Source organism: Lepeophtheirus salmonis, chromosome 14 (assembly GCF_016086655.4).
Source record: "Lepeophtheirus salmonis chromosome 14, UVic_Lsal_1.4, whole genome shotgun sequence".
Taxonomy (NCBI): Eukaryota; Metazoa; Arthropoda; class Copepoda; order Siphonostomatoida; family Caligidae; genus Lepeophtheirus; species Lepeophtheirus salmonis.
The window spans coordinates 24,393,457-24,403,704 of record NC_052144.2 but is presented as its reverse complement, the minus strand read 5'-3'; the positions used below and the strand labels follow the sequence as shown (position 1 = coordinate 24,403,704).

The following is a 10,248-nucleotide window of genomic DNA, read 5'->3' as shown; positions in this document are numbered from 1 at the left end:
GGGCCCAAGAAAAGCCAATATGTTCAATGAGAGAGATCGAAGGTGCAATTCAGATTAAGCGTAGTGATCATATGAAATTAAGTAATTTTGACATCGCTGGCATTCTGAAAATGCCAGTTAGAACTGTGAGCAGTCTTAGGAAGCAACTGGCGGAGTCGTCGAGCCCGATGGACATTGTTGAGAGGAAGACTAAGGGTGAGAAGAGCACCAGGAACGTCCGGGAGGTCGACTTCATTAAGAAGGTCCAGGATGTCATCGACGAGGACCCACAGCGGTATCAAAATGATACTCTAACATTAACAGTAAAGGAAGACGATATATAGCTACTCTTAGTAACAGTTATACTCTTTGACTTCACTATTGAAAAGCGTGGTGGAAGTCAAACATCACTCAAACAGTGTTATGGTATAACCTTGAGATTGACGAAATTTTTCTTGTATCCCAAACATTCTTCTAACTGTCAGGGTTACCACGTTAATTTTCGGTTTCTTTTTTTTACTACGGACTGCACATATTTTATACAGCATTAACTAAACGGATGCTCCATTTTGATTTTTGATATAACACACACGCTCGATGCAACATTATTATTTCTTGGATCAAACATCTAATCCGTGTCAGGAAAAAATGGAGAGGTGACCAAGTGGAAAAAATAGCAATTTTAAAAAAATTTAAACAATAACTATCACCAATATAATATATAGGTATTAAGATTAAAGAAAAATAAATAAACATAACAAAATTTGTTCAACACTAATGTAATTATCCAATTTGGTGAATTACGGTGCGTATGGTTGGTCGAACTCTATGAGAAGGTTTCAGGCCCATAAAAATTTCAGGTACCTTATATGTCTCAACATAAGTTATTGTTTGTTAGTCAGTCCATGATTCTTATCCAATATGAATAATAGATCATGTCTGATAAGTTGATAAAGGCGACTGAATTGATTAGCACTTCTTCCATTCGAACTGATGTCGTGTTTGTTAATTTTTATTTTATCTGATTATGTTGTTGATAAGTATAAAAGTTAAAAAGAATTTGACCATTTTTTCCAGTTTGTCACTAATCCTTTTTTTTCCTTGCCATTTTTTCCTCTCCCATTTTCCCTACAAATATCTACTCAGTACCAGAATACACTCAAAAATGATGCACCAAGACAAACTTTGCTTTATTAATATAGAAGATATAGATATTTACATAATAAAGTGAAGGAGAACAACTGTTGACGTGAACATATGTGTAAAGAGGGGATGTTTGTAAAGAAAAAACTAAGTTTACCGATTAGAAAAAGAAAAACGGCTGATGCGTGTGCTCTTTCTTCTTTTTTGTTTATTATTTACAATTTATGTAAAAATGCGTAATAAAATAATTATATATGAATTTAAACATAATTATAATATTTTCCTTGTACTAATGCTATTTTAAATGTAGAAGATTATCCTCTTTATAGCAGTAATTCATTTTCTCCCACCAAAATCATAAAACAAGGAGCTGATATTAACTGATTAACTGATATAACTCCTGTGCTTTCCTCGCACTCTTACAAAAAAAAAAACAGCGTCCCCAAGCAATCTATACTTATCGATGGTCAACTTTCTCTCAAAAGAAAAATTCTACTCCCGGCCCTGAAAGAGCGCAATATGTTGTTGTTCAAAAATTAAAATTGCTAGATTCAAGTGGATTGACTTTAATCATGAATGTTGTGATAATACAAAATATGTTCATGTCAGTAAAAATTTCTTTATAAATAAATGATGTTAAGTGATTGTATTAATATTATAGATATCAATGATTGAATAAATACTTTGTTGCTTGACTTCAATCTTATTCTAATACATCTCTAAATAACATAATACCTACATGTATCACGATGTTATCTCGCTAGCACAAAATTAAAATTAGTCTTCTCATTTTTTGGTTACAATTTGTACAATTTGCTTGTACAAGTTAAAACTTGCACATTAATATATTTATAAATATTGGCCATCGTATTATTTCTACGAAGAAATTGTTGGTTTTCATATACAAATATAAAAGTATAGCTCCACTTTTAATGAAATATTACCTAGCCATATTAATTATTATAATACATTATCGAATAAAATACTATGTAGGATTTTAATTTTAGGAAATACGTAAATATGTAATTCATTTTAAAAATTGTGGGGAAATAATATGACAATGATAGTCTGGGAGTACCTAAGAGATAAATAGCAGTTGGTGTGATTGACTTATTAGCTAACTAGTAACTAATACCCATAGACAACTACTATATATATTCTCTATGCTAATAACTGATTTTGGGATCGTTTTCTGTTTCTTTTCGGAGGAAAGGTTGCGTGGTACAATTAAAGAAACGACGTGATATTATGTTATCATCAAGGCATTAAAAATCAATGTATTAATTGTGTTTATTGTATGTATATCTATGCAAGAGTATAATTTTTTTTTTTTTTTTTGTACATTGCACACGTGTCATCAAGATAAGAATCACATACTTTTATAGAAACGAATAGAACAATCGTAATACAACATTTATATATACAGAATATGTCAATAGTATTTAATCAATCAAAATTTTCATCCCACAAAAAGAATATAGATTATATTATCTAAAAATACAAATTGCGAAAATAACAATTGTACAGCAAGAAATCAAACCCAACAGTTTTCACTCGCCAAATTCACCAATGTTTGCATATTGTGTTGTGTACAGCAATTCCACATTTAGTACAGATTTGAAAAAGATTATTCGGCTAAATCTTTTTTTTTTCTTTAATGTTCCTTCAATTGGTCAGATGGAGTTGTACTGACCAAGTATAAATAAACATTGAAGTATTACATTTACTCCATCTGACCTAGGAATCTTCTTTGCAGTCCATATACATGAAGTATATTTCCTACTGTAGGAACGACCGGGGCTCTAACTTATGCACATTGAGTACAAGAGAATAATTTTTAACGGGCAAATTATCCATTGAGCTACATTGTTCCATCGACAAATTCTTGTCTGGTACAAAAAGAAAATAATTGTTAAATTTTTAAATTTTTTTTTTTTTCAAATTTGTCTTCCCTAAAAACAAAGAAGTAATTGTCAATTCTTGTATACAGTATAATGTATATCTACAGTCTCGTATATTATCAGTGAAACCAATTAACCTGTGATAACTATATTTTTATTTCTAAAATGTATTTTATTTTAGGGAAGGGAGTCTTTATATATTTTTGAGCATTAAAGAATAAAATATTAATAGATTTGATATATTTGTTGAAAATATATTTTGTATCTTGTTTTATATATATATTAAGAAATAAACGATTTTTAATCTTTGTTAATTTATTCATGATTTGATTTTTTTACAATAAATATTCAACTATTTGTCCACTCTATATAGTGTTGTGTTAGTCCTTATTAATTTAGTCCAGTCCTAAATAAAGATCAGCAGAAAACTAGATATAACACTGAACAAAATTTAGGGGAATGATATCAAATTCCCCTAGCAAGATATAAAACGAGGAGAATTCTGTGAAAAAGTGGGTGTTTAGTCATCCAAAATTAACCGAACTGTTTGAGTTTATAAGAATGTGGTTTCGATATGATTCTTAAACAGAGGGGAGGGGATTATTCAAGGCCGTCATTTCATAAATGCAATACATCTTAGGGGGGGGGCATGCCCCCCTATCCCCTTTTAAGTAAACCTAGGTATATAATCTATATTTGACTATGATTTATATTAACATTGTATGTTAGGGCTCTGATGGATTCCAAATCATGAGAAAATTTTCATCAAGAATTGTCTCAGCCCTATTTCAAAGACACAAGTGACACTCTAATTCTTAGAAGTGTGTGTTGTGACAACCAGGATTTCAACACTAAATACAAACAGTATTATTAATGAATATATCAACTAAATGTAATATTCAAGGATCATGTCACATCTTGATAGAGGAACATAAGTTTGCTTTTAACGAAGAAATTAGCATAAATAATAAACTGTTTATGAAGAAGAGACATCATAATAAATAAAATAATTCCCATTACTATGTCATAAACCTATTTACTTATAACATTGTACGAAGGACGTCACTCTAAAAGTACAAGTGTACGATGATAATTCATTAGCTAGTTTTCTCGAGAATCGAAAATACTGGCTGGTAATCCCTATTTTTCAAAATTTTCCGCTTATACTTATAATATTAAGGACTAAAATTTATACAAACATAAAAATAATTCAGTTCAAAAATGTGAAATCGACGTAGCTCAATGTACAACGCGCTCCGCGAAAATTATTCGCTTGAACTCAATGTGCATAGATTTGGACCCAGGTGATTCCTAGAGAAAGAAATATTCTCTATGAATATGGATTTCAAATAAGATTCCTAAGTCAGATGGAATAAATGTAATACTATAATGTTTACTTATGCTTAATCATCGCAACTCCATCCGACCAATTAAAGGAACATTCAAAAAAAAAAAAAAGTGCCCAAATGTTGTTCGACTTAACAAACAAATTGAACTACAATTTTTAGATGGAATAATTAATTGCTAGTTGTTTGATTATAAATATGTTAAGATGACCAAAATTCATCTTTCCCCCACCGGAGATGTCCCCTTTTTACATCCTGTAAAATAATTTTTTAAAGATGCATGAAATGATAAAAGACAAATAGTACATGCTGAAAATTGACTTAAATAGAAAGTAAATTCAAATTAAAAAAAAAAAGCCCCTAAATACTTGTTTTTAAAAAATCCAAAATTTCAAGGTTCAAAATATCTTAGGTAAAAAAATATAGTTAATATTTTTCATAATAACTTTACAAAAAGAATAATTAACCCAATATTCTTCAATTTATTCATTTCAAAAATAGTAATACTAACAAAGGCCAATTTTAGGAGGGCATTCCTGGAAATTTTGTCTGCCTTAGTCTTGATAATAAGGCCTGCAAAGGGTAAATTTCTAAAATTAAATTACGAAATATTCCTGAAAAACATTTAAAGTATCATTAATAATGTATTTTCTAAAAAAAAATAGGTAATTTGAAAAAATAAAAAATATTATTTTCAGTGAAAAAAATACGTCATTGAATCACTAACAAAATTAACAAATAAAATGATTTGAAATTTTTCTAAATTTCTATATTAAAAACAAAATGGGAATTTACCATACAAATTTTGAAAAAGAAAGGCAATTATCTTTGCGCTAGATCCCGCTCTCAATAAAGCCGGACTCCCTTGTTCGTCAAAACCCGACATTAATTTTGATAAGACGTGTCCTCTTTTTTGGAAATTAAATATGGTCATCCTAAATTATGTTACATAATTTAATCCATGGGCTTATTTAACCTTTATCATGTTTTAAAATAAATCCATACTTTTTTAAACTTCTTAACAGAATCAAACTCTATCATTATTCCTCACAATGCATACTTGAATAACCCCAATGCCTAAAATATGTGAGTCATAGTGGAGGCGTGTTGCTTCATCAAGTTATCCTACGCCTAAAAATTAGAGTCTATGTACCTAAAATTCGTCATTCATGGAAGTATAATCCTGAAAACAACTAATTCAATGCGTTGTTTTCTCATTGTATGTATTTGTTTTCTTCCTTTAAAAATAAAGTAACCGCAGGACTATGGAAGAAGCAATCTATTCATTTTTTAGATATACGCTATTTTTAAGTCGCTCCGTTGCTACAAATTGCATTCCACATTCATTATAGAAAATTATATAAAGAAGAAAAAAAAATCACTGATGAGTCATGAAAAACGGCTCCACACATTTTTTAAAGCCGAGGAGTAATCAAATATTATTAAATAATAATAATAATGCAAAAGAAGACAGCTTGTTGAGTGTAATCGTGACATAGAGATTATGATATTTGAAAAGTAGAGTGATTGGATTGGAGAAGAAGTATGTTGTTGCGCAAGAGTTCCCTCAAATTCCAAATGCGCATTGTATGATTTTCTTTTTCGCTCTCTCTCTCTCTCTCTTCCTGAGCTGCTGGTAAAGGAATAAAGAATTTCTATTTTTTTTACGGACTACTACTACTTCTTGCTTTGAAGAAAAGGAGTATGTTAACTAGAGAATCTGAGAAAAAGAGGGCGTGATGAATGACTAAATTAGGACGGATCCGAGATCCGAACATCCATTCAAAAAACATTGTTCCTACCATTAACCATTCAAGTTCTATCAATAATGACGTGATTCTCCTCACTTCTTATTCTGAGGACTCATTTCAACATCAATAACTCCGAACTCGGCTCCAAATCAATCCTACTCAAGTTATTCCCCTTTTTCCGCTTCCAAACTTGGGTAAGATAGGAAGTTATTTGCATATGATACTAGAGCACCGCGCCGCGCCCCTCCCTTGAGGCACCGCTGCTACCCGTTGTGGAGAATTGGAGGGTGAATCCCATTTCAGTTGGAATCCAATTGCTTTTACTTGTTTAGCACTTTGGGATTTCTAGAATTTAAAATGGAATTGTGACTATTGATTAAATAGGAGGATTTCTAATTGTGTATTGTGTAGTAACTGAATTCCCGATTCTCGTCTTTTGTTTTCAGTGTTGGAATGATGGAAGTAGTGAATGGGGGTATCCCTCAAGGGAACTACGACGCCTCCTCCTCCCCAGGAGCCTATACCAACGGATCCTCACATCTCGAAACAGCCTCTAACTCTGCAAGCCCCGGCTCTTTTTCCAACCGCTCTTCGACCTCTTCTCTCAACAATGTGTCAGGCATTGGAGTAAGTACCTCATTCTCATATCCCCTCCCTTGACTCACTCACTCACTCACTCTCTCTTGCCCCCCTCCAGCACCATCATTCTCTTAAAAAGTCGTCGAAGAAGGTGAGCATCTGTGACAAAGCCTTTCCCGTACTCAAACGAGACAAAAGTAATCTTACCGTGGGCAGTATTGCTGCCTCAAATAGAACTTCCCTCATCCAAGTCCAAGGAGAGCGTCAAGCACGGAAAGTTCGCTTTTTCATTAATGGCGATAAGTTCTTCAAGGGAGCCATCATACCTATTAGCTCTGAAAAGTTTCGTACTTTTGATAAGCTCCTAGAGCATCTGACACGGATCATGTGCAATCAAGTGACTCTTCCTAATGGGGTTCGTTATATCTTTAATTTTGAGGGAAAGATATTGGAAAGACTCGAGGATTTGGGGCATGGTGGTAATTATCTCTGTTCCTCCAACAATGTCTATAAAAAAATGGAATATTTGAAGATTGTGAGGGACAATAATGAGAACAATTGGAAAGGCATCATGAAAAGAGAGACCTACTACATAGGAATAAGTCAAATTAAGTTAAAAAGGGATCAGTATAAACTAAGTGGACATTCAAAGTCCTTTGGACAAAGTAATAAGAGCTTAAATGAAACTTCTGAGAAATGTCTGATTAAACCTAAAATCATTGCCGTTCTTCGTTCTGGTCTTAGACCTCGAAGGGCTGTTAGAGTCTTGCTCAATTCAAGAAATACGAAAAGCTTTACTAATATCCTTGCAGATCTGACCAACACTGTCAAATTGGATTCTGGTGCTGTGAGGAAGATCTTCACTCTAAGTGGTAAGAGTCAGATATTGATTTTCCATGTGCATTGACTCATTAAGGGTCTTTTTTTTTTGTCTTGTAAATTTTTTATGTAATATTATAATTTGTTTTAAGGGGGGCAATAATGCATGAAACCTTTCTATTCAACGTAGTTGATCATAAAATTATCTCTAAATCATAAATTTAAAAAAAGCTCAATTACAACGGTTATTTAGTAGGCAAGATTTGATATGTTTGCTTCGAGTTCTTTAAATGTATCTAGGTAATTAGCAATACTCTTATAGCAATGACTAAATCTAAAAAATATATATTTTTATGATACTTTTTTTATTATTATATTTCATATATCATTATAATTAAAATTTCAAATATCTTTTTTTTTCTTTTTTTTTTTTGCATATGCAATAACTATCCTTATATGTACAATCATGTACTTATCTAATAGTCATTAATATTAGCTTCTCTTTTTTTTTCATTTTATGTACAATTCAGGAAAACCTGTTGTTAATGTTCAAGATTTTAATGAATCCGAAGTCTTCATAGCTTACGGTGTGGATAAATGCGATAAAGATGACTTCGACTTGGATGCTATTGAATTTCGCGGGGTACAAGCAATTTTAAAGAGTCCTGATTTGGATGCAAAATATGCTAAATATTCTACTTCAAGCCCAAAGACCTCACGTAAAAAGTTTCTGAATAGCCGCCTTCCTGTTAAAACCTCGCATTTGCGGAAAAGTGCTGGTAAAAATCGACAAGGCTCTCAAGAAACAATGGTACTTCCTCCCCCTCCTCCCAAGTCTGAAGTCGAAATTAAATATGACATTGGTGAGAAAATTGGGGATGGAAACTTTGCAGTGGTTAAGAAATGTACTTCTCGAAAGACAGGAAAGTGCTATGCTCTCAAAGTCATTGATAAAGGAAAATGCCAAGGAAAGGAGCATATGATAGAATCTGAGATAACTATTCTCAACGTAGTGAGCCATACCAACATTATCGAATTACTGGAAGTATTTGATACTCCAGATGAAAGGTATCTTGTGACTGAGTATGTGAGCGGGGGTGACTTATTTGATGCAATTACTTTGGACACAAAGTATTCAGAAGACGAATCACGAATTATGGTTAATGACTTAACATCCGCTCTCAAATACCTACATGATAAAATGATTGTTCATCGAGATATAAAACCTGAAAACTTGTTAGTTTTCGATCGATCAGACGGGTGTAAATCTCTTAAGATTGGAGACTTTGGCCTTGCACAAGCGGTCAACGAACCCTTATTTATTGTGTGCGGAACACCGACATATGTGGCTCCTGAAATCCTTGCTGAGACAGGATATGGAGTAAAAGTGGATATTTGGGCTACGGGCGTCATAATGTACATTCTTTTATGTGGATTCCCTCCTTTTTCATCCAGTACAAATAACCAAGAAGAATTATTCGATCAGATTTTGAGTGGACTCTTTGAATTTAACTCTCCTAATTGGGACGACATATCCTTTCCCGCAAAAGAACTGATTTCCTGGATGCTACAAATTGATCCTCTTCAAAGATATTCTGCATATGAAATTCTTCAACACAAATGGATGCTCTCTACGCCAAGTCATCAACATCCACATAAGAACAATGCGTTTAACTATAATAAATTTTAGATTTAATTCATAAGACTCTAGGAATAAGAAGAAAAACATACAGTGTAACACTCTAATAACACATAAGTTTATTCATTATTGCACATGTTATATATAATTATATAATTGTTTTCTAGAGCAGAGGTCCTATTTTTTTTAATTTTATTTTTTTCAAAATATTAGTGGATCTTTTGAAGTTAGAAATGTTAGTACATATTATATATATATATATATATTTTTAAAAAATAATAATGCTATTTTAGCATAATATCTGTTTATTTTCATATTTTTATTTAATTAAACCAACTTGCAGACTAAAAGAATGATAAAAAGATTTATACATACGTAAATGGGTGTACATTTCTATATAAAGTCTTCGCTTTAATTATTAGTTCATTATAATTACTACTACTATAATCTATAATTATATCCACATAATTACTATTATAATTTGAAGATTCTTAAAAATAGAGTTACTAAATATAATACATATATATATTTTTTTTTTTTGTGCCCTCGTAGATATTGGAACATATTTTTCTACGCAGATATTACTACTATTGTTCCCCCCCCCCCTTATTTGATTGGAATATACACACACATTTATATTTAGAAAAATTTCTTCAAATGTTTATTGAAACTATATTTTTTTATCTATCAAAGAAATTACATAAAAATATTGTTAATACTTAATCTAAGTAAAATATTACTTTGTAAAAAAATTCGCTTTCTCATGAATTTTTTCAATATAAAAAGGAAATTATTTTATTGAATAACAACACGGAACGATTTGTTCAATATAACTTTAAAAAAATCACGATACGCGTTTTTTTATTTATATACTTCTTATATTTAATTATGCATCAATTTATTAGTGGGTGGTCATTATTGAATGGGTTAAAAGTTGTTTGCAGGTTGTTAAAGTGAATATCGTGGTCTGTTAATATCAGAAACATTATTTGAAACTAGAATTAACAAGAATAAAAAAATTCCAAATTAATTTTTTTACATTAGTAATAACATAAACGACCCAATAATTCTGTCCATTATGGAATTTGTAT

At 31.4% G+C, this 10,248-nt stretch overlaps 1 protein-coding gene across 1 annotated transcript; it reads left to right on the top strand.

Moving 5' to 3' along the window:
* Window positions 1-5,978: 5,978 nt before the first annotated feature.
* LOC121129040 (serine/threonine-protein kinase DCLK2) lies at window positions 5,979-9,677 on the top strand. Its single transcript, XM_040724707.2, has 4 exons — window positions 5,979-6,314; window positions 6,567-6,747; window positions 6,818-7,571; window positions 8,049-9,677. The coding sequence occupies exons 2-4, from the start codon at window positions 6,574-6,576 to the stop codon at window positions 9,206-9,208; spliced, it is 2,088 nt and encodes a 695-aa protein (XP_040580641.1). The 5' UTR covers window positions 5,979-6,314; window positions 6,567-6,573; the 3' UTR covers window positions 9,209-9,677.
* Window positions 9,678-10,248: the final 571 nt, after the last annotated feature.

Excerpts from the sequence above, each read along its gene's own strand:
- LOC121129040 (XM_040724707.2), top strand. The coding sequence starts at position 6,574 with ATGATGGAAGTAGTGAATGGGGGTATCCCTCAAGGGAACTACGACGCC. Across the intron at positions 6,748-6,817 it reads ACAATGTGTCAGGCATTGGA|CACCATCATTCTCTTAAAAA; the intron begins GTAAGTACCTCA and ends GCCCCCCTCCAG. Across the intron at positions 7,572-8,048 it reads GAAGATCTTCACTCTAAGTG|GAAAACCTGTTGTTAATGTT; the intron begins GTAAGAGTCAGA and ends TGTACAATTCAG.